Source organism: Myripristis murdjan, chromosome 6, assembly GCF_902150065.1.
Source record: "Myripristis murdjan chromosome 6, fMyrMur1.1, whole genome shotgun sequence".
In the NCBI taxonomy this organism is placed as follows: Eukaryota; Metazoa; Chordata; class Actinopteri; order Holocentriformes; family Holocentridae; genus Myripristis; species Myripristis murdjan.
The window spans coordinates 26,197,504-26,222,852 of record NC_043985.1 but is presented as its reverse complement, the minus strand read 5'-3'; the positions used below and the strand labels follow the sequence as shown (position 1 = coordinate 26,222,852).

The 25,349-nt window shown below is 42.8% G+C and overlaps 1 protein-coding gene across 1 annotated transcript; it reads left to right on the top strand.

Moving 5' to 3' along the window:
* The first annotated feature begins 2,797 nt into the window (after positions 1-2,797).
* Positions 2,798-25,349, top strand: LOC115360954 (SITS-binding protein). Its single transcript, XM_030054166.1, has 10 exons — positions 2,798-3,268; positions 5,126-5,297; positions 13,697-13,904; positions 14,083-14,233; positions 17,439-17,636; positions 18,732-19,000; positions 19,247-19,383; positions 20,155-20,276; positions 24,708-24,887; positions 25,060-25,349. Exons 1-10 carry the CDS (start codon positions 2,798-2,800, stop codon positions 25,231-25,233), a joined length of 2,082 nt encoding a protein of 693 aa, XP_029910026.1. The 3' UTR covers positions 25,234-25,349.

Genomic DNA, 25,349 nt, shown 5'->3' with positions numbered 1-25,349 from the left:
TATACCTCTCCTTCCCAATTTAAGGGTCAGAGCAGAGTTGTTGATGGAAAGAGTTCCTCGACCATTGAAGGCAATAACATCTTGCAGAGAGAACTATGTTGTAAAAAACAGTTATGACACTGAATCAAAATGAGAGAATGAGTTGTGAGCAATTGAGGTCGCTCACATTGTATAAATTTCTGACAAAAAAAAAAAAAATCCAACAACTGTCTGCGAAAGCAAAGTGCTGAGCATCAGGCATTTGATTATGGAGCCTCAGATGCACTGTATAGTATGTCAGCTGTTGAAAAGGGCATGTACATTGATTTGGTGTGCACACTGATGTGTCACACAGAGTGACAGCAGTTCAGCTATATGGTGACTTTGTGATTCCAGACACAATGGATGTTGACATGTAGTTCAAATGGCACCTTCCACCAATCATGCTGCCACCTGCTACCCTTGAAGCGCTCATAAACAACATTCCTGCGTTTCTACTCCAAACCTCATGAGCCACAGAGAACATTAGCCTTTACACATAATGCGTTTACACACACCTTTGTGTACAGTGCATTTAAGATCAGATATTGAATACAAAAATTATCCATAATCCATTGTAGACTGATATACTATAGCCATGCTCATTATACACATGCATAATTGGCACTGTCACTTACAGGCAGTGATATTCCCAAACCAAATGCACTTAATGGAAGAGGATATCCACTCCCAGAAATCGCTGGAACAAATTTATGGGCCCAATACCATTACAGTACACCCAAAATGTATGACACATGCCAGAAAAAAACTCTTGTTCATAAAATTTAGGCTATGTGGGTTTTGCCTTTGGTTAAAGCCATGCATCTCTGCACATCAAGGCCATATTCCACAGTTGGAAGTGTTTCTTTAAACTAGTGTCTCACTTCCAACATCCTCAGATGTTTTCTATTTTATGCAGAAAATAGACCTTAATGATTTATATTTTAAACACCCTAAACTAATGGCTGCTCTGAGAAATAAGAGTCCATTCTAATGAGTCACTGTGTTCTTCTTCGAAGTCGTTTTTCTCTCTTAAAATGAGTAAAAATTTCTGTGAGGTAATTTCATTTGTTTCCAGTGCTGTCTCACTTGTTTCAGGAAGTTTTACAAACAATGTCAGTATCATGAAACAAGAAACAAGACAGCTTAAGTAAGTTATTATAACTTAATGAAGCAATTATTACTTTATTCGAGTACCAGTTTAATGCTAATTGATATGGTAGGCTATTACATAAACCAGTGATTTTTTTTTTTTTAATTGCTTCTTTTGTCTTATTAGATTGAAGTTGTATGATTCAAAGGCAATTTTCCACCCCATGCCCCAGTTCATTTTTATTGTAACTTGTCTATACAATTATGAGATGTGGCAGAAAATTTTAGGCTATTTCCTCTGTGTGGAAATATTACCACAATGATCTTATCAAGCAAAGTGATGACAAGAACATTGGACATCGTCCCTGTTTGCTTCCCCATGATCATTCACAGGACAGGGAACTGAGTCACCCTGAGATTTGGTGGTAAGAGAGGATGCTTCTGGGATGTAATGGAGAAGAAATGTAAAAGATAATGCAATGAATTGCTGTTCCCAATAAGTAATTAAATTATTTTTGCATCATATAAATATGATACTTGATTGAAACTCTCTTCTTGTCAGAGGTTAGGGCCAGAGAGGAATGCTGAATCTTGCTCAAGGACATTTCAGCAGGGGGGGATGCTTCCAGACACAGGGCTTTGGGATTGAACTGTTTGAGGATGGTCTCATGCAAACAAGTAATAGTCGGTAGTGAGATCAATATATTACACCATACGACAAAGTACCTGTAATTATTACCATCTGAAACCAAAAAAAAAATGTTAAATCTAATGAGCCTAATTTCTAGGGACAGAGTGGGGCAATGCCTGATGACTGATAATATATATGTCAGTATGATAAATTATCTGCCATAGCCAATCAAATGATATTGTCCCGACGCACACAGCCTAAAAGGAACAATGGAGCTGAATATTCCACTCGTTTTTAATTGCAGCCTCCAGATTGATGTCACGCGTTTTCCTCGATCTTTGCTCTCCATTGTAATTATATCAACTGCAAGATCAAATTTCGACGCACTGAGACTGAGTCATGGCAAGTGTCCCTACCTTGCCATCCCCAAATGACGCTCATAAGCGTTCACCAAACAACCGGATGACAAAGTCTCCGCAGTCTTTACGCACGGAGGGCGCACGGAGCGTTAGCGGGCATGGAGTCACTCCCTCCACGCTGTCCGTGGCCTCCTCGCCCCGGCGGGCAGCTCCAGGACTCTGCCAAACCCTCCCGATCCCCCTCTCTCCTCTCTCTACCTTTCCTCTGAAGAAACAGCCCGGTGTTACGTCAGAAAGTGCAGGGCAAGCAAGTTAGCGTCTTAGGAGCTATTCGTAGGCATTGCTGCCAAACCCGGCTTGGGGCTGCTCACTAGCTCACTGCAGCCAATGCAATTCACAAACCCACCTCTTTTAAAGCAGCAGCAGCATGTGGTAAGTCAATTATTCATTGATACCCTTTTTTTATCTCCACGTTGGGATTTTTGGACAGTTTTCTTCACATGACAGGTCTCCGTTGCTGGCACAATTGCGCAAAAACCAGCGGTGTAAACGGTGTAGTTAAGATACAGAGCAGGCTGTTTCACTCTATAACCTCACTACAAAGCACCATGACATGATGAACCATCATAGATTTTTAACGCACAGAGATTTCTGCAGCATTTTTTGTGTTTGATTCTTTGCTCATCTCAAAAACAACATGCCCCACGCTCGAAATAGGAACCCTAGCCCCATCCCAGAGGTAACATGGGACACGGGATTGAAGGAGATGAACGAAACCTGGAAAGGAGCTATAGCCTGTCTCGGGGTGGCCGTCTTCTTTGTAATGACCATCGGGATCATATACTGGCAAGTGGTGGACCAGCCCAACAAGAACTGGATCCTCAGGGGGACTTTTAGCGGACTGATCTGGGAGAGAAGGACCCACTCGCTGGTCATACAGACCCTGACGGAGGACAAGACTTATGTGGAGATAGACGTCGGGAATGTGGGGAACCCCGACGTGGAGGTTCCTTTTGTGAGGAACCTGTGTTGGCTGAATAAGACCGAGTTCTGCTATACGTGGGACTCGGTGGCCGAGGTGAAGATCTCGCTGGAGGTGAACGAGGAGACGGAGACGGAGTGCTACAGTATGACCTGGGCGCCGGTGCACTGTCATGTGGAGCTGAAGGTACGCTTTCTCTCCATCTACACGCAGCCCCCCCGGCCGCACAGCACTAAAAAGAGCCGGGGTCTTGTACCATAAATATACCCCACTTCCACGGAATGTGAATGCAATGCAAAATTAGGCTCGTTACCAATTTTTGCACGTGCGTAAGCTTGGAACATTCAGGCCTATACGCGTGCCATTTGTTCAGTTCAGCGGCATGTTGCTGTTTGTGATCGAGCAGGTGTGATATTGGTGCACGCTGCGAATTTAATTATCCCGTATCGTTTTAGCAACAATTGAGTCTTGTTTTTTTAATTTTTATTTTTTTAAACAAACGAAAAAGCTGCCAGTGAGATCATTTCACTCGTTTGCCAATGAGCCAATTTGTTTCAAGACATTTCTTGGATCGAGTATCATTTTCATGCTAATTCATTGCTGAATCTGTTTTGTGTCAAGGTGCTGACACCTGTTTTCTAGAGAAGACAAATTGGTTTGAATTGGATTGAATTTTTCCATTGCAAAATATTAGAACTTTTTAACAAAAACACTGATGACTTGTAAAGATAGATATTGATGATTTCTTGCTCCATTCCGTAATACATTTGCCTCAAGCGCAGACCAAATATTTAGACTGTCTTTGATGGGAATCCTGGCAATTACATAATTTTGTTGGATTTGTTTATTTGAGATCTTTAATGTCTGAAAGTATCGGACTAATAGGCCATTTAATCACCATACACACTCCTGTTTATGAGTTAAATGATTTTATAGACACGAATTGGATCTGCTTGATTTCCCCAAACAACCCATTCCCCTTTTCAGCCCTCGTGGCTGTACGGAACATATTTCATCTTAAATCTGCTTCGTCATCGCGTCTCTGCTTTTTACACGAGTAGTACTTACTGTACTTTCCCCGTGATTAATTTTCAAAGGCATTGAACTATTCGGATGTTTGGGAAGGTTAATCTGTCCTCACTGGAACATTCCTCGGCATAACTCCCCGTCATGTGGCACGCCTGGTCACAGAAAATCTTTCCAACCCAAAGTCGCATTTATTTCTAATTTCCAAAATCCTGCCCAGTGCCTCTCAGGTGACTTGGCACCTGCTTTAAAACGCTTTCGCAGACCCCCGGATTGCTGACACGAGTTAAATTATCACAGGCAAGACTGTGCGCAATTTCCCTCTATGCGTAAAGACGCTTTGGGTAGGAAAAGCTCCCCTTGAAAATCAATCCCTCGTGTGTGCGGGGCTTCCTCAGACAGTCCCATGTTATAGTCCTTACCCTTCACTGTATGAACTACACTGGTGCAAAATATCAAAGTTTGTATTTATCCATACTCAAAAACATCAAGTACATAATTTGATAATGTTGGTAATACATTAACTCTGTTAAATACATCAAGACCAGATTTCATAATAGGCCAATTTTTATTCAATTAGAATTTGCCATTAAACGTAAACTTTGACTATTGATTTGTTCTCACAGTTTTCAAAGGGGGTTATAGTCAGTGTTTGTGTGTGTGTGTGTGTGTGTGTGTGTGTGTGTGGTTAAGTAGGTAGGTAGAATAGGTGGTGGGATAGTGAAAAAAGGAAAGATATATTTAGTTGCATCCTCCACTGTCTGATGCAGCCCACTGCCAACTTACTGGTGCAAATCTTTTCTTCTGTCTGCACTCACTTCATAACCTTCTCCATGTTTATTTTACTTATTTATTTTTACAGTGCCTTCACTCTTTCTGGCAGCGCTTTTCTCTCTTTCCTCTTTCTTTCAGTCTCGTTCTGTCTCACTGCTTAGCAATGTGTTTCTGACTCTGTGTGTGTGTGTGCGTGTGTGTGTTTGTGTGTTTGCACATGTATACACATGTGTATCCTATCAGGACTGCTTCTCCATGACCAATGTGTCATGGTACGGCGGCGCCAGTGTCCGGGGCCAGAGCTGGCCAATCAACGATCAAAACGCCACCATGCAGCCCTTCATCGTCAGTGATCTGAAGGACAATCCCTCTGGCTTTGGCTCCGCTCTTGAACGCTACTTCCTGGGCTCATCAGGTAAGAGGTCAACGCAGTCGTTTGGGAAATCCAGAGTACGATTCTTCTTATACTTGTTTTTTTTGTTGTTGTTGTTGTTTGGATTAGTCACATATATCAATTGAGAGCACTGACAGTAGAGATTATCGCCATAACACAAGGCGACACACTGAGTCATAGTTTAGTCTAACATGTAGGTCTACTATAACATGGAAGGCATTTTTAAATCTTTAAACCGACACAGGGTCAGCTATTTTTCCACAGCTCCCAGTGCTGCAGGGCGTGCAATGCGGCTCGGGAAATCTGAGCCCATATCAGTGGGTATAGGCTGTGTGGCGTGAATCCCAGGGCACGAGGGAAGCCCTGCGGATGTTGTTGTGTTTACTTATCCCCCACATGCAAGTGTTTGTTTGTGCTCAAGAGGAGAAAAGTCGTCCCGCCACCTTCAGAACCACCGTGTCCAAAACACCACCACTGGATGGGACAGCTGGCCCTCAAATAGAGTGTAACATAACACAGTCTGTGGTCTCCCGGTTTATTAATTGAGAGATTAGACTACAAAGGGAAGCAAACCTCCTTTAGCATCTTAAATTAACTCTTAGGGATACCGGGGTAATTGCCTTTTGTTTCTATTAAAAGGGCAAGTTGGATGAGGGCCGTGCTGACTCTAATAACTCACCAGGTTATTTTAGGGGTGTTGGATTTTATCCTGGGGGCAAAGAGGGGAGGCAGGGATGCCACGCTAAAGGACCACTGGCGGATGTGAATGGGTAAAGTGACTGATGAAGAACATGTGGTGGGTGGGTGGGTGTGTGTTTGTGTGTGTGGGGGTATGAGCGGGTACAGGTGTGTATGTGTCTGGGCTACCAAGCTGGCAGCGTGTGTGCATTTTCTTACTGAGCTGTCTTGTTCTGCTCAAACATTTAGGACATGATTATGATATCTTTTTTTTATTTCTAACACTGTGACACTGTGAAATTATATGTTCACAATTTGATGTGATCTGAAGGTGTGTCTTTGTCTATGTCCGAATTAGGGAGTCTTTTGTGTGTGTATATGTGTGTGTGTGTGTGTGTGTGTGTGTGTGTGTGTGTGTGTGTGTGTGTGTGTGTGTGTGTGTGTGTGTGTGTGCATGCGTGTGAGTGGGCACATGCGTGTGTGTGAACTGAGTAGCTAAGAGGTTAAAGTGCTAAGCTGTGTCCCAGACAGCTGTAGAAGTCTAGATCAGAGCAGAGGGCGTGACATCAGCTAAAGGCCATAATTATCATGTGATACAAACAATCATCTATTATGACTTCACTGATTGTTAGCAGTGTTCTGTGTCCAGCAGCTTCACACACGCTCATGCATACTGACAGAAACAAATGCGCGCACACACACACATACACACACAGACACTGGGGTCTTATGTAACACGGTGGCGGGCTTAACTAGAGGAGTCGCATGACTTAAATCCCTTTTCCACCTTGTGAGAGGACAGCAGTAATTATCAGGACCCTGTAACCCTTTGTTTCTCCGTTTAGCTTCGCAGAGAAGGGAAAAAAATATCTCGATGAGATGAGATCCCAATGAGAACAACTGTTTGAATGTTGCCAAGTAACCACTCACAGACACATACTGTACATAACCCCAAACATAGCCAACTGATGCCCAGCAATGACAACAATGCCTATTGCCTATTGGAGCATTAAAGGTATATTTGACATGATATCTTGTTTAAAGTTCAAGGATGGTTTTTGGTTGACCCTTGGATTGATGTAATGTGCACATTTGGCCTCAGAGAGAAGCGCTTATAATTCATAGTTGAAGGCACTACACTGCAAAATGTACTTGGCTGCTTTCCCCGTTAGGACCGGGAGAAATAATTTACAATGAATCATTATGATGAGCTTGGACCGGGCATCGTGTCTGAGTCATCCTTTTTCTAAGTTAAGGCAAGTAAAGGTCAGGAGTTAAACTACACAGACCTAACACTGTGTCGTGGTGTATACTTGACTAATGTGTCCAGAAAATGTGAAGTGTTTTCAGGCATTTCGCTTCAAATGGTCACTCTGCTACTCCCTGTGTAATCAGAAGTAGAAAGGGTTTTTCAAGTGACAGATGATGAATCCATCAGCAGGCATCCATCTGATCCTTCCTGTCCTGTCCGGCTCTGCCCCGGGTTAATGCAGCTAAATGTTTTTGCCTCATTTGCTGTCCAACAATGCAATCATGCCTGTGTCTCTGTGTGCAACTGAGACCCTCCATATCCAGAGTTAACCCCAGGCATGAAGAGCTCCACCGCCTGTACTTACTGAAACTATTTCAAAAGCAGAGAATGAGATGTGCAAGGTGTTGGCTAAATCAATATCTACACTGAATTCAACACTTAAGTGAAGCATCAGGCTTCATAGCCGTGCAGAAAGTTACCCATTGACTGTAGTTATTTCTGTTTCACGTCTGCACTTGGGGCCCTGTCTTTACTGACTCTAGTTAGCTCAAAGTGCCCATTATAATGGTGGTAAGGAATATGTAGCTGCGACTGACATTGCCAACCTAAGAGGACTCCTGGGGGTCGTTAGAGAGTGAAACAAACACACAGCTACAGAGAGACAAAAGGCGAGAAGGGGACTACAGAATTATTTGTATTAAACAGTGACAGAAGACAGAGACGCAGCAAAAGATGGGGTTGTGAAGTCAAGAAGACCCAGAAAAGTAATGCAGAGACACAGTGGAGAAGACTTGCAGCAGTGCGGTGGAGTGACATTTGAGAGTGTGGCCAACTGGAGGTACTTGTCATAGTCCCACCTGTCTTTAACCATACAGACAGGACCGGGCTACGAAGAGCAGATTAGATATCACTGAGACCACATTGAAAACATAAGATGGGACCCTCAGGCAGGAATTGTCCAAAGGCCCATTCCAGCCTCATTCCTGCATTTACAGCACCTGAGCTCTGGAGATGCATTTTACAAGAGGTAGCAACCACCGGTAAGTAAGTAAATTAGTGCTGGTTGAGCTGTAAGTGGCTGTCAGACACTGCCAGTCACCACAGAGTTAAAACGATCTCATAAAGGTACTGTATATGTTGAAATCTCCCTGATATGAATTATACACAAGGGGGAATCATACTAAAAGGAAAAGCAGGAAAAGCTATATAGAATGGAAAATTAGAATAGAATGCTGCTATGGAAATCATAAACAAGACACCAAAATTTAACATTAACATTGTACACATTACAAATATAGTGTCATCCTTGCCCATAGCATCCACTGTGTGTCAGCATCTCAAAAAGCACAATCCAGTACTTATATAATCTCATTGCATATATTTTTTTTGTTTGTTTGTGTGCTTTTAATCATTGTTTTGCACGGCTGTAATTAATTACTTTGAGATTTTCTTCTTCATGTCCTTCTCATTTAAGTAATTCACAGTTTATTTGATGGGTTAGGCTATTTTGTTCAGTTTTGACACATGCAGAATATAGTCATCTATCTATTTTCCTGTTTTCCAATTTTTTTTTTTTTGTCTCCGTTATGTTAATAAGGTCTTTCATTTAATCAGCATCTAGTGAACAGACCAGAGCAATCAAGTGTAGGCGGTGGTTCTGGGTGACTTGAGTTGGCCTGGTGATGCAGAGGAAGGTCTACAGAGTAAAGACTGGTGGCTGCATGCAGATTAACCGAAAACATCCCTATGATGCATCCTGAATGTTTCTCTAGAAAACTCGTCCAGCAAGAAGATCTTGGCTCCGGCGGCGCAGATGTCCGTGTTTTCAATCCTTCAGAATAGTACAAAGCATGTTTGTCTTGGTGAAAGTTTGTCTTTTTCCTGTAGTGGGCCTGGTGGTTGATTGGAAATCCAGCCACAGACTTGTGCAGTCGGATGCTTTGACGATTAACCAATGGCATGTCAGAGCCGATGGCCACACCCACTTAGTTTTATTGGATATCCCCCTGTCATTACAATTTTGGATCAATAACACAGGAAATAGCAGGAAAGGAAAATACCAAATGGGAGAATCGGAAACAAAGAAATAGATAACGGGTAAATATATGCCATGACTGAACAGGATGGCCAAACACACACATAGTGTAAGTAAGAAAGTAAGTAAATAAGTTGTTTACATAGTGCCATAGTGCCAGAGACAAAGGTGACACGGCGCTTAACAAAATAAAAGCCAATAAATCCAAAGATTAAAATAAAAAATGAAATAAAACAACATACAGAAAGACTTAACAATGGCTAATCTGAACACATGCATCTTTGGCTGCTTTTTAAAGGTTCTTAAAAACATCTTAATATTTTAATTCAAAGGCTAAATAAAACAACAACAACAACAACAATAATAATAATAATAATACAAATGAGGAAATGAAAAAACAGCTGTGACTTTTGAGCAAAACAATAAAAAAAGATGCATAATTTATTTCTATCATTTTAATTATTTTTATGCACAGATATGATTTTTTTAACTACCTATATTTGGAGCTGGATCATCCTATTTGAGATGCTGGCACTCGACAGGTTTCTTAATGCCAGCTATTTCACCATCAAATATTATTAACCTTTTTTTCCAGTCTTTTTTTCCCATCAGATAAAAGCACAGCCCATAGACTTCTTATGTCCTAATGATTTGTCTAAATAAGACAGATAACCTGGCTCTTGGTAAAGTTTCCCCAGCTCATCACTACAAATAAGGTCTTGGAAAGCCCCCGTCCTTAGTTGTTTTCACAGCAGGCTGCTGTAATAAGTGATATGGTGATAGGTGTTCTTTTGGCCCCGCTCTCTTGCCGTCGGTCCAGATCCAATAAAAATAATTTACTCACTGTATGCTGAAATCTGTTCCCAGTCTATGGGGGTTTTTTTTCCATTCTGGCTTTTATGAAGTTAGCAACAGAGATTAGCAAATGAAATTAATTCTACAAGACACATTGGACCTGACAGCAACTCCTCAAGACATTCAGACCCCCTCCCACACACACACACACACACACACACAAACTCTCACTCTGTTTTGTGTGTCTCCATGTTTAACTGTCCTTTTCAATCTTTCACTTCATCATGTTTTTTTGCTCCGTTTTTTGTTCTTCTCACCGACTTCATCTTTCTGTAAGGAGCCCAAAGAAAAGACACTTTGCTCAGTTGTTTTTTTTTTTTTTTTTTTTTTTTTTTGTAGGAACTGGCCAAGAACAACAGACAGATGCTGTCATGTCTTTTGATGCGCTTAGATTTTCTCTTTCAGATAGTGTATTGCATCAAAGGCTGCTTAGCCTCAGCATGCCTTAGTTACCCCGGCTGCTTTGAGCATGATGTCCTGATCTTATGATGATCAGAGGGACACTGCGTCACAGTCATGATGACAAGATAAGTTGCACATCATGACAGGTCAGGGGTGTCTAATGCTTGAAATGTTAAAATTGATTGATGATAGGAACAGAGCGAAAGTGCAGTGAAATGTTCTTCAGTATTTTAGTATTTTTTCAATAAGTGGGATTGGAAATTTACTACTATGGCATGATCCCAGTTTTTGTGGCCATCAATTTCTTGAGGTTGGGCACAGAAACTAAGTTTCCATTGTTAAGGAAATGCGTGCCTGAATACATGCACATGCACGTACACACGCACACACACATTCAGCTTTTGAATGCATATTTTTATAACCCCGGTCAGGTCTGTAAGCGCGTTCAGGTGTCATAAATAACAGTATAAATATGACAGGTAAAAGAGCGCAGCCCATCTGGTGCACAGCAGCAGGGAGTCGAGCAGCAGCGTTTTCCCCCAGTTCAGCCATTCATCGCGGCCTAGACGACACATTAAAACCTTCCTGACCCCTCTGGAGGTGCATGGGGTCACCTCCGCCACCACTTCCAAACCCTCAGCTCAGACTGAGGGAGAGGAAGTCCAGAGCCTTTATGGTCCCAGAAGCCCTGCTTTGTTTTTCTTGGATGTCTGCAGTATCCCATTAAAGAAAGGGTGTGCATGTATGTGTGTGTGTGTGTGTGTGCGAAGCGTCGAGGCAGTCCAAGCTTGTTTGATTTGTGTGTTAGCTCTACAGCCGTAAAATCGAGGCATGTGTGTGTCATATCATTCACGTCTGCCCGATAAACTTCATTCACTTTTACCTCTGCGTGTCTGTCTGCTGCTTTGAAGGTGAGCGGATACAGTCAGCAAAGTATTCAATTTTTCTTTTAAGAGCTAGTGGAAAATATTCCGGGGAAGCTTGAAGTGTTTAAGGAATTGTTCTAAAAATAGGAGCCCCCTTCACTTCCCCTTTAACTTCTGGGTACCCCACCTTGCCTGTAACTCAAGGCCTAAAACTCTCTTCACTTTCTTTAAATAACAGTTATTGATTCCTGCTCCTGCCTGTTACATGCATCGAGGGAAAATGGTCAGTCATAGATGTGGGTCTGTTTAGTGCAGAATATAGCTTAGAAGCTCATCTCCCACCGGGGCCATCCCACACTAAATATACATGCTTATTCAATTATGCCTATTGTTCATTCAAACATTTGCCATTTAAACCTGGTGGCCCTGTTCACTGATGCAAGCCAAAATCCCCCCCCAAAAAAGCGAATGCAACTGAAGACATCGGGGTTGCAAACTTAAACTCCACTTTCCACCCTCCGTGCACTTTGGTATAACACTCTGTTTGCAGCTTGCTTTATCTGCATATCACTCTACAAGGCTGCTCGGTGTCTGGTGTACTCTGGTCGCCTCTATTTCCACTGCCTGCATTCCACTTCCATCCTTCCATAAAGCTATAACATTTTCTCCTCTGCCCCAGTTTTTAGTCCACTGCGCATGCATAGCATTGACACATGCAGTTTTTGCAGTACCTTGACCTTATTCACATTAGACGTTTACATCCCCAAATCCAGCAGGATCTTTGCGCGAGAAAAAAAAAAAAAAGCCGCATTTCACTGCTGCTTATGAATTTGTAATAAACTGTTTAGCAGTGACCTAACACCGCAGGAGAGGTGGCTGAGGTGTTACCAGTATCTCTTTGACATTATCCGTGGCGAGCGCATAGGAATTATCTTGTTGGTTGAACGCTCTTCGCTAGGTTTTATGCAGCACTCGAAGACTGATCTCTGAAACTATTAATCTGATTATAAGCCGGTACATCAGTATCCTCAGAGCCCTTGCCTGGTCCTGGTCCTTGTCTGCATAAGAACAGTAAGCCCATTGAAATAAGAGAGGCCGGTTGAACCGAGCCAAGCTCTCAGCCAGGGCTCTCAGACTGTCTGACTGCTTTGGTTAGAGGACTTGCACCTAAACTGAAGATAAACATCTTTGATCAGCTCTCCTTCTCCAAATCCCTGTTTGGCTAGTTTGAGGAGATTATATGAAACAAGGGTAAGGCCACTGTCTGGTTTGATACAAGCTGAGCGCTGACCCGACATGGATTGGAGCAGCTCCAAGAGAGCGGAGCGGAGAGGAAGGTAGTGAATCTTGGCCGGAGGGGTAGGATAAGGTGGGAGTCAGGAGGGGTGAGAAGTGGTGTGGGTAGGGGGTGAGGGGGGTAACCTGAGAGGCAGGAGGCATTCCTTGCAGGGCAGCTACATCTGCGGACACAATTATCTGCTTCACATAATCTCATCATTTCACGTGGTTTCAGAAAGACTGTGAATACATAAATACAAGACATTGCAGAGAGAGAATGAGGGAATCCCTGCACCCGAGTTTTTGGATGGTTGACTTAAGTTTTTGGTTATAGAGGCTGTTCACTTTGAGATATTGAACACCGGCTGTTATTCTTAGTTCTGCTCTGCTCCGTCTTCCGCTGGTTTTGTCAGTTTTTGTCGGTGAGAGAATGAAATGTAAGAAGCATATGTCAGGTTACTGTTTTTTATTTTTGCTCCCGGAGCAAATGTAATGGAGACGAAAAGAAAATAAAGCGAATGAGAATGGATTTTCGTCACCCGCAGTGTGTGTCCAGGCGCACTTTCATCAAGCCGTCTAAACCAATCTCTCATCGGTGTTTGTGTACCTACTCACAGATACCAGCGGTCCCATGGTAAGCTCATCCAGCCGCATACTGCTGTAAGTCATTCTAGGGATGCTTTGCTCATATCTGAGTGAAGCAATACCAGCTGACACAGCCTCTGCCTCCCACAACACTCCATCCCTCACGCTTATCCTGGTCTCAATAACACTCTTGCACTATGTCACATCAATGGAATCTGTAATGGACTATCTCAGACTTAGACCCTTTTTCTTTTTTCCTCACATTAAGACGCACCTTATGTATTTAGATAGAATTGTGCAGTGTTTTTTTTTTTTTTTTTTTTTTTTTGTGATGTGCCCATGCTGGACAGACAAAAGTCTATCACTGTTTTATCTGATGCTTTGAAGTGGGATTTCTACCTTTAAGAGACACATGACTGCCATGAATTAATTGCCGCCTGCTCTATACGTCCTATTTCTTCCAATGCAGGTGTTGCAGTGCTGGTATCCCCTGATATTCCCCTGCAACTGGGAGTGGACAGCAGACAGCAGTTCTGCCTGCAGTCACTTCCCAGTATGGAGCGTCTCCCACTGCAGTACACCGTGTGCGTGGCCCACAACGTGAAAGCCGCTCACCAGGAAGCAGTGCAGCAGCTCTCCCAGCACACCAGGGAACTGCCCAACATGAAAACACTGTGGTGAGTTTGTTCAGTGCCTCCTGTCTTTGCTCAAAGGGACATCAGGGTATAAATTCATGCTGGTGATCTTGTAGTGGGGCCGCTGAGCACTGTCTGGGCATGTGGCGAGTCAAAAAATTAAAATATATGCAGATGTTCCCGAGCAGGAGGTCCTATGTGATTTAACTGTGTGTGCCAGGCTGCCGTTCTGGAAGCTGCTGGCCAGTGTGGATTCAGGGCCGAAGGTGGAGAGGGAGCTGAGGACCTTCTCTAATCGTCTGAAGAGACACCAGCTGGGGGAGGGAGTCATCAGCCTCAACGAACATTCCACCACCCTCCTCTCTGACATGGTACATACCACCCTCTCTTTAGCTCTCCTGAGGCTTTTTGCAAATTCAGAGTTTTAGGACGAATATTCCTCAGAGGCGGAGCTGCTCTGGAGGCCGAAATAATCCTACAGGTTGAGTTTAACGTCAGTGGATGTGGAGAAAGAACCAATTTTTTTTTAATGAAAAAATAACCGACTGAGGTCCAGTAAAAAAAAAAAAAAAAAAAAAAAGGCAAGATGAAGACGAGGAGTTGGCTAGTAATATGAAACCTAGCAATCTTCCCACTAACTGGAAAAATGCAATCCTGCCATAAACTATCAAGGTTAACCAGTTAACCAAACTGACCCTCTGAGTTCAACCCAGCCATTTTCGCCTGTGGCTGTCTAGCTTAGCTGTAGCAAGGCCCTCTAAGATCATAAAAGTCACAGACATGAATGAATGAAAGTAAAATTGTTTGCCGTTCATATTTTTCGCTCCTCTTTACCATTGACGTTTTCCAGTTGGCTTATTCATGCTACGAAAAAGAGTGGTTCTTTGGATTTTTGTGCACTGAAGTTTCAACTAAACCGTTCTGCATCCAGAGCAGCTGTGCCTCTAAATGATATTTAACAAAAAAACAATAACAATCTGCAAACCTTTCACTTCTGTAACATAGCTACATGGACAATCACTGCACAATCTGCATCACTGCTCCCTGCAGCACTTCACCGTCTCGTAAGAAGTGGTCTGTTTTATCTGCCATTCTGTCCATTTTTTCGCGTTGGCATCTTTTAGTTGTAGACTTCTCATAATTGGCTTCTTTGACCATCTGGGCTGCGAGGCTGGTGAGGGTTCATTGGTCAGGGGCTCAGCTCTGGTCCGGCACAGAGATGAAAGGGTTTGCTAAGTGGATCTCCAGAGCTCTGGAGGAGGGCGGGCTGCGAAGGAGGGAGCACAGGTTCACCGAAATGTCACACAATAGAAAAAAAGATGGCTTAGGGCTTTGCCATCCTGTTAGAAATTAGTTTCCCAGAGCACAAGCCGCAGCAGCACAAGCGTTTACCTGTGTTGCATGGCTGTGTTCAGCATGTAGTCACAGGCAAACGTATTTGAATCAGTGTCAGACTTTGAACTTTGGCTGCTTTGTGTGTTTTTTAAATTCACTCTGCCAGGTACAACAAGACCTCAAAACTGAACACAGCAATTGCAAAATAAAATATATTAAAGTCACCTGAGATGTTTTCAAGTATTCTAACTTTTCCTGGTCTTGTCTGGTGTCATTCTACCTCGAAGCCGAACGACTACGGTCAAAATGTCACGATACAAGTGTGGAAGAGACTTTCCTCTCTCCTTTGCTATCCTGTTACTCTGTATGATTGTTTCTACCTTACATAATTATTTTTCCTTGAATGTTATTGGGAACTCCCTGGAAACAAGACCAGCCATTTGATATCGCTCGTTTCCTGTTAAATGGCTCTAAGTCAATACCCGGGTGATGTACCACTGCAAAACAAACATGGCTGAGAGAAGAAAAGCAGAGACTCCTTTCCTAACAAATCTCATGGCCGCTATTAGTGAGGCAGCGATTGGATGGTAGGAAGTATAGGGTGTGATGGGATTTTGGGGCCAAGGCAAACTAGTGCAGGTGATTCTGACATCCACCTGATGCTGTGATCTGCGCTGGTAGGAGAGGAGTGAGCATTTTGCATGCTTTTATTCTTCATACGTTTTAGTTAAGTTTACATGCACCACTTATGCATCAGTCAGTTCAAAAGGTGTGAAAAGACAGAAAGAGAAAGAGGGGAGCATATACCGTTTGATGAACAAGAGTTTCCTTTACCCATAATGTGAAGTCTTCTGGTAGATCAAAGATATTAAACACCAGTTTTGTTGGCTCAGCTTCATTCGGTCCCCTTTTCTAACAGCCGTAAGGAATAAGCCAAGCGTACAGTGCCGCATGGAAACTTATGGAGCTTGAAGTTGTCCATGAAGTGTGCTGCACCAGAGAAGTGTGAATGGCAACAATGATCCTCTGTAAAAACTATGCTTCCCTCTCACTGCAGTTTTACAAGTATTCATAAATTATCAGCCACGCTATGAACTTTCTTTTCTAGTTTCCATATTAGTTTTCAACAACAAGCTGGCATACAGGGGAAACTTGGGTTATAAATAGGTTTGCAATGTTTCTAACCTCATTACTGAGATACTGCCTCATGCAGTGTATTGGCAAACCAAAATAATAAAAAAAAATAAAATATGAAGGGTCTGGCCATAAGCTGTGCTCTTGCCTGATCTGTGTCAGTTTCTGTTAGTTATTTATGAGCGCATGCAGAAAAAAATGAATTAAAAAAGAGGGAAAGAATCAAATGCCTAAGTCTATACTCAGACGTTAAAATATTGAAAGTATCTTGTTGGAAAAAAGGTTTCTTAGAAATTACGTAATGCGTACTAGTCCACCGATCCCCTTTTTCTCACCATGGGTTACCTCCTGGTGTCAACATTTGTGCTCAGGTTTTGTTCCACAGTTATGTAATCTGAAATCTCTGTTAGTCCAGAGCATGTTAATACCAGTGGACTGAAATATATGTTAAATGGTTTTGACAGAGAGAGGTCATAATGGTCACGGCTGCATGCTCAGTTATTTAACGCCGGTAAATGGGTTTAGTTCATGAGCATTTTGATTGTTCCACAGTAGAACATGATGTTGAAATTATACTGTTTAACATAAACTTAGTTCAGTATTTTTAAATCTGTTTTTTTAATAATTGTTAAATGACGACTGATGCAAGTATTTATGTTATGAATCACTGATTGCATTGATGCAGCAATTACAAAAACTGCAGATTCAGCTACATCAATCTGTAAAAATAAATCAATCAATAAGTAAATAGATAGATTAAATAGAAAAAATAAGTTACCCAAAAAAAATAGACCCAACATTGTGATGATCTAACAGCATATTATGAATTGCACATTGTGCTTTTTGCTTTTCGTTAAGGATTAGAAAAAGTCGTTTCACATTTCAGATCTAAAATTTTGTACAGCATTATTGACTTCAACTGTGGTTTATGAATATGAATCCACTTAAATTGATCCAAAAAAGAAAAAAAAATGTTCTTGAATCAATTTGCCAACCACTAAATCATGATTCAAACTGGATTTCAATTAAACCAAAGTTTTACACCCCTACTGGACAGGCTTTTTTTTTATACAGGATCAGAGTCACACTGTCTCCCCCTCTCCGCAGGACCATGACTACCTCAACAACAGGAAAAGAGGGACGTCCAAGAGACAGACCAGGGACCTCCCACTTGTCAAGCTTCTTAACATTTCCATCACCCTGTCCCCTTTCCTGGGCGTGGACACCACGCAGTTCCACACCTCCCTTATGGACGGCACTGAGGCCTACTGGCTCAGCCTCCCCTCAGCATCTCAGGGACACCTGGTGAGAGCCTCCCCACCCTGCCACCGTGTTTGGCATTCATGAGCCTGTATTGTGCTGGACACTCGGTTGTGTTACATTTTTTGTGGAAAAAACACTGCCTAAAGGCGGCTATGTGATATGTCCTTTGTTCCCATAACGACCAGCTGGTTTATTGTTGTTGTTTATTGTTAAAAGGATCCCCATTAGCTGTCACAAAAGTAGGACGAGCTAGTCTTCCTGGGGTCCACACAGGAAAGAAAAGAAAAAAAATCGCATAACAGTAGCAATGTAAAAGCAGTAAAACGTTGTAGACAACATTATAAACATCATCAAAAATTATTCAGAATAAATTATAACAGCACTTCATTCATTATTACATTCATACAGCAAATATGTTCATTCCCACTCACAGATTTAAATGATACAGTCTTAAGTGGTACTTGAAAGATATTTTGCTATATTCAGTGGGCAATTATTCCAATGGCTGATGGCTTCTGTTATCAGCGGACGGCGTTGATGTAAAAGTTTCCTACCAGACACTCCATAACACAACCAGCGTCCGAAACGTATTTTTAATTCACTATCAACACCTTCCAGCTTTGTCTTGTGCGACTTTTTCATTTCCATACTAGCTGTTGCTCCCCAGTGTCAGCTTGGTACATAGTATGAGCCCCCACCTCTTCTCCGTTGTGATTGGTCAGCTCACAGAAAATGCATTCCACGCCATGTGCGGTCTCCTAAAATGTTGAACTATTCTCGACTTAAGAAAGAAAGCACTCAGCTCTGCCTAAAAAGAAACCAGGCACCGCATGTTTTTCCAAAGTGGGCACTTTCCATCCATTCCAACCACTTCACATTCACTTTAATATAAAAAAGCCATGGCTGTTTGAATAAAAGCAGAACAGTGTTAATACGGCCCAATTTGGGACGTGTATCTGGAGATGTACTGTACTGGCAATGTCCTGCGGCTGAGAATCACTGGATGACCAGCTGAGAAGATGCCAGTAATGCAAAATGAGATGGCAATACTCTCTCAAATCACAGTCCAGCAATAATCAAATCACTAACAACCCCTCCATCTTGGTCTGTCCTCCCTGTCTCCTCTTTCTCCCACAGATCCCTGTGCTGAGTCAGTGGCGGGGGAGGTTCTGTGTAAAGCTGAACATCACCAACCCAGGAGCGGTGAGCTGGTTCCTGGACCGAGTGGGATCCCTGCAGGCCCATCTGGGGATGGAGTATGTCCTGCTGGAGGGGGGTGAGGGGAATCTGTTTGAGGAGCAGGCCCTGCGTCCGCCGCAGACTCTGGGAGGAGACCAGTACATCAGCCTGCTTGCAGACTTGGCCACCAGGATAGGAGACTCTACCATCATGACGGCGGGGACACGGTCAGCCTCATGACAGCAAGCACCTTATCTTGTTCGCAAGCTCTGGAAACAGGCATTTCAAACAATTCAGAGCCAAAAAAAATCTTGCCGTGGTAAATAAATAATTTTTTAAAACATGTCTTGCAGGTAAAAGGCAACACGGCAGCAAGATTTTTGAGACATCTGCTTTAGTTTTTGAAAACAGAACAGTTATCTTGATTCAGCCTCTGGATAATTTGTCTGTGCTTCTTCGTTGCGTCCCGCCAGGTCGAGCCACAAGCCCCTGTTTGTGAGGATGACCCCCCTGCAGTCCGACTGGAGCCCGATGGGCCTGAAGGGCATCATTCCCTCCCTGCTGCACCACACTCTGCTGGGATACAACTTCCTCATTCCTGATGCAGTAGGTAATTACCACAGTCTATGGATCACCTTTTCAACACTACTAGGAACATGTCGACTGTGATTGGGTCAGTCAGTGTGAAAAATATGAACACAGGGATTCACGAATCACCCCTATCCTGTTATTAATTAAATTCATACCCTGTCTTCAGTGAATATTGCATTACAAGCACGTATATACTGTAGTTGGGGACCAGAGAAATGTCTAAAGCAGCTTTGGTTTTCTGGTCAGAGAGGAGAAACATCCTCCAGCTTTGGCACAACACTGAGAGTATTCCTGTAATACTCCAAATTCCTGCGATGGCGGACCACAGCCAGTCAGACAGGTGATGTCTGCGAGACAACTATTCACTTTGATGTGGAGAAAACAGAGAGCTGTCGGTATCTCAGACAGAATGGATGGCCCTATCAAATCACACTCAGACTAATGTGATGCACCGCGGGCTGCTGATTTTATGCCTGTGTGCCCCATCCATCAGTGTCCATCAGTTATCAGCGGGCAGGTGTGAGACGAGGGCTGCAAGTTGTACTTTGTCCCGGAACGGAAAACTAAAATTCATCAACACCTCCTTGGCAGCTATTTTGCTTTTTTTACTTTTCCACTCATTTAAAAGGGTTTTAGCTTCTTGAATTCACTAAATCACCTTTGATGCTACACATTCTCTTCTTCTAATATCTACTTTGCTCTACTCTATATTTTCTTACATCAGTCTGTTCCTCTGAATTGGCCTAAATCGACAATTTTCCCTGTCTCTCTGGTTCTCTACCCCTTACAGGCGGCTCTCTGTCTGGAGACCTTGTGGCAGATGAGGAGTTGTTCATCCGTTGGCTGGAGATCGTAGCCTTTCTCCCCGTCATCAGCTTCCACACACCGCCGTGGGTCTGCGGAGAGGAACGGGTATACAAACTTAACAGCACGGCCTCACACACACACACACCTCAAGCTTAAATGCAGTACCTCATGCAGCCATGCTAACACACCGAACACACTTCAACACTTACGCTGAAGTTGTCTGGTGTAACTGGACTATACTGGACTGGGCAGATTACACTACCTGTCTGATTTTTTTATGATAGTTGGATGATCACTCACAGTGTACCCGCAGATCGCTCTCTTCTCCCTCTTTTTTGCTTTTTTCTTTCCCTATTCCCTGTATTTTTTTTTTATCCCGCTCATTTTTCATTGGCAGTTGACAAGATCTGTCAAAATGTGTCTATTTGATGACTTTAACCCTCCTGTTATGTTCATATTTACAAACATCTTTTATGTTTCGGGTCAATTTGACCACAGCAGTTTAAACCTCCACTAAATAACCCTTTAAATAAAACATAACTCCCCTCCCACCCCCACTTATACATCCAGTATTCCTATTACGCGCCTATGGAAAAATATGCAAATCACCATAAAATCTCACTGATTGACCTAAAACTGGAAAGAAATATTAATTTTTGGTGTATTAATGGCTTTATATTATTTCTAAGTACAGATTTTTGTTATTTATAACCGATTTGTTACAAAGTGTGTACAGGACATTGAAAACATATCATCATGTCAATTTCATGTTTACCCGGTAGTACCCATTACTTTAGGAAAACTCATTAAATATGAAGCAAAAAAAAAAAGATATTAATCATTTATTTAGAGACGTTAAACATTGGCTGGGGTCAAATTGCCCCCAAACATAATAGGAGGGTTATGCTCCTTGATTACAGGTATATCCATTCCGCTGAAAAATCACACGTTTTGATATAATCTTAACAGCTCAGAGTCATGTGAGATTAGACTGGGAGAGAACAGATTAGAGCCTGTAAACCTCTTATGCTCTCTGATTTCCTGTGCCAACCGTCTGGTCCGGCTGCCCCAAAATCGTCTGAGTGGCACAGACTTGGCCCGACTGTGGATCGGGGCTGAAATGGGGGCAACGGTTGCCTAGTCAAAGCCCGGCTTTAAAGGAATACGCCAAAAAAATAATTTCCAACTTACTCAGACTGAAACACGATGTCGGATATCATTTTCACCTCTGTACGTCCAGTAGTTTGGTTCTTATGGGTAGCATTTTGTGTTAGCTTAGCATAAAGACTTTATGGGAGTCTTTAGCCTGGCTCTGTCAAAGTGAATAAATGAATCTTACAGGAACTCTGAAGCTGTCTTTCTTACCCAGTTTATCATATGTATTTGAATACATGTCTTGGATTTTTAATTTTTTTTTTTTTTTAAATGAGAGTTGTTGTAGGAGAAGTTAGATGGTCCAACAGTAAAAGCTGAACACATTTATCTTTCCGCACCGCTGAAGTTATAGGTAGATCCGGCATAAATGAACTTTTCCTAAAATGACTCTTGTTTTTTTTTTTTTTTTTTTTTTTTTTTTTTAAATTCCTTGACATGTACTTCAAATACATGTTTATTAGAGCTGCATAGTGTAACTAAAAGCTGTAAAGTTTATTTTTTCACTTTTGATGGCACTGGGCTAACAACTAACATCGACGTCAAGTCTTTTGAGTATCCCTTTAACATCACAGTTCCCGTATCCATGGTAATAATGCGATATTTTATGGATCCTTGGAGGGAAATTCTCTAATCATCATGCCACACTGCCTCCATAGACTGAGGTGGTTGTTATTATAGCTGTGTGGTCCTCTATATATGTATTTAAAATAGTGGCACTATGGCACTTTTACTTTCTTTAACAGTGAACACTTGCTAACAAGATTTACATCGGAGAGATTAAGTCGAGTGATTGGTGAGAGAGGCAGGGAGTGAGAGATTATCCCTCATTCTCACCACACAGCGGTTAAGTTTAAGTATGTATGACAAGAGGTAGAGGAGAGGGAGGGTTTATTGACCCGGCAGCCGCAGTGCCGAGAAGTTCCCACCGTGTCAGTGAAGCAGGCGGTGTGTTTGTGGACATGAGGGGCACTGTTCCTCGGTCTGTCAACACCCTGCCGTCGCTCTGCCCCTGCAGGAGAGCTGCACTCGCCCCCCCTCTCATCCCTCGCCGCCGGACATCAGGAATGTGCCGTTCACCACGTAAGGCAGGAAAACAAGGCCTACAGTCTCACAGAGTCCGGTCACAGATATCAATATGTTTCACAATGAGGAACCCAGGCTCGGGTTCCTGTGCAGCAAAGCACTTGATGTTTCTGGAGAGGGCGAAAACTGTTGTTTTTTTTTTGTCCTCCCCTCCATTGCCCTTCCCTTCTTCCCTCAATAGGAGTGATTGCTTGGCCCCCTCCCGACATCACCTGTGGTTAAGAGTCCATCTGGTCTGAATTACAATCCCTCCTCTAGATTTATGGCTCACTCTCACTCTCAGCTACGACGACGAGAGCCACTTCGGCAGGAATGATAATGAATTTGAGGACAAGTCTTGGAAAAAGACTTTATTATGGCAATTAAGATTTCCATGTGTAATTGACAAGTGTGACAGGGTGGGGGAGATCAACTGTTTTTTCCAGTTGGAGAAGACTGAGGCAACAGAATATATTGGTTGTGACTTGTGTTGCGTGACAAAGCTAAAAATAGGCCTTTTGGACAGCTAGCGTTTGACAGCAGCAATGTTTTCCATTTTGGTCTCTTGCACGGCCTTCAACTTAGAAACTCAGATGAAGTGAGACTGAGATGACGTTTTAGAAGAGAATAGGCTTTCTGCTGGATTTCCCATGATGAATGGCTGTGTTTTACAGACGCTGTACAGTAGTTTTAGCGTAGCACCTTCGTTTCCAGAGTGTGCAATACTTCAGTCAATCATAGACAGATCACAGCACTGACCGCACTGGAACAAAACAGCAATAAAACCTCAAAACCACACACATGCCTGGCTTTTCAATTAGAGAGAGATCCATTCATACTCGGGTTGTGATTTCAAGCTCATTCCTACAAATGTTCTCAATCCCTACTCATAAAAATACATTTTTTATAGATGCGGTCAAGTTTTGTTTTTGTCATGGGACACTGAAGAGGATGTGACCCTTCCAGGAATGCTGAAGTAGTTTGGCCAGAGGGAGACAGGAGAAAGAAATGGATGGTGTTAAACCACTAAGTCAACAATGAACTGTTCTTTCGTTCTGTATGTACGTCTCGAGTGTGGAGATGGCATCGCAGATGTCTTTAGCAGATCGCACTGTCAATATTATTCTTGTCATGAAAGTCTTGCAGCAGATGATTTAGTTTAGGAAAGGACTTTTTTTTGTTGGACCGCCTCGCTTCCTTGTTCTAGATTTCTTTAAAATGTGCGGCGCAAAATCAATAAAAGGCATCGATGGTCATGAATGAAAATACCGCGTGTCAGACACAACGGCAGACAAGCAGGCTGCACAGTCAGAGACGAGGCCACCTCATGAGGTAACTTTTGTAGCGCGAGGGCCGGCCAGTAAGCTCTTACTCATGCTTCTAAGATATCGTGGGTTTCTAGGGAATTGTTTGTGTCAAAACAGTAAAAGGCAAATACCAATGAATCATGAAGCCTCACACAGTTAAACCTAATCCAGGCTCCTACAGAGCGAGGACTGGAAAAAACGTTTGACTGTAGCACACTGAAATATTTAAAGTATAATAAATCCCCATCCAACAATAAGAACATATTACCATTTGCTTCATTCATTTAGTCCATTTGGTGGAGCTGGCAGCGCTGGTTTCTGATGTTTGTGTCAATGAAATTAATCTGCGCTGCTGCTTTTACCACGTCTGCTACAACTGAACGGCAAACACACCTCGTCTCAAAACTACACAACACCCCCGGGGTCGTACGGTAGGAAACATAAATCCACGTACGAATCTGTGCTCTCAGTTCACAAATCTGTATGCACGGCTTCATAAAGCACACCCTCAAATTACTAATCGTTCCCCTTGGATTTGCAAAATGTTCCCTTTAATTACTAATTAGTACCCTTAGATTTGTAAAATGCAGCTTCTTGATTTACAAGTCCATAACCTCAGATCTCAGTTGGAGAATTAAAAGCACAGTTTACATGCACTGAAGCAAGCATACAAAGCACAAATAAAGTCTATATTAGCATTCAGTATATCATTGAATCTGTTATATATATATATATATATATGTAAATGTGCCTGGCAGCATGTGTATTTGGTTTTCCTAATGCGTGGATTGCATGTCCAAGGGTATGGATTTATTATTCAAGGGCACTTTACTGAGTGTACGGATTAGTAATTTAGGAATTTCTGTGTACACTGAAAGTACAGATTTGCACATGGATGCAGTTTTCTGCCATGTGACCCCAAAGGGATTCCATATAAAACACATTCATTAAACCTCTTGTGCCATTTGTTCTTAAATGTATTTATTTCCCTCTTTCCCATGATGCTCCACAGGTGCTGAACCTGACACGGGCCTACATAGCTCGCCACCAGGAATTTGTGGTCCCCCTGATCGAGAAGTACGCAGAGGAGTGGCAGGCGACGGGATACCCCATCTATCGACCGCTGTGGTGGCTCAGTCCCAGTGACCCCATGACCTTCACCATCGATGACCAGTTCCTCATCGGGGATGAGGTGACTTAATGACTTCCTGATTGGAGGGGATTGAGTTCCCTCCGTCACCGTCCTGTGCGCTCGGCATTTGATATGTCAATCGCCTTCGGCTGTAACTCGATGTCTTGTTAATCAAATGTACAATCTCGCTGACTTCTGAACTTTGCGTGTGTATGTTGTTGCGTGTTTGCAGGTCCTGGTGGCACCGGTGGTGGAGCGGGGGGCGGTGCAGAGGGAGATTTACCTTCCGGACGGGGGCTTTCAGTGGCAGGACAGCCGAAACGCTCAGGTGTTCGATGGGGGGACGCTCCTAGAAGACTACCCTGTGCCCTTGGATGAGGTGGCTGTTTTCTTAAGGAGGAGCTGAGTCACATGATGGCGCCACCAAGTCACATGACAGCTCCTGATACTGTTTTGAATCTTACACTTTTTTTTTTCTAAACGTCTGTGCTGTTTTCAACTTGCACTTTTCCATAAAAGACC

Excerpts from the sequence above, each read along its gene's own strand:
- LOC115360954 (XM_030054166.1), top strand. The coding sequence starts at position 2,798 with ATGCCCCACGCTCGAAATAGGAACCCTAGCCCCATCCCAGAGGTAACA. Across the intron at positions 19,384-20,154 it reads CCTCATTCCTGATGCAGTAG|GCGGCTCTCTGTCTGGAGAC; the intron begins GTAATTACCACA and ends TACCCCTTACAG. Across the intron at positions 20,277-24,707 it reads GGGTCTGCGGAGAGGAACGG|GTGCTGAACCTGACACGGGC; the intron begins GTATACAAACTT and ends GATGCTCCACAG.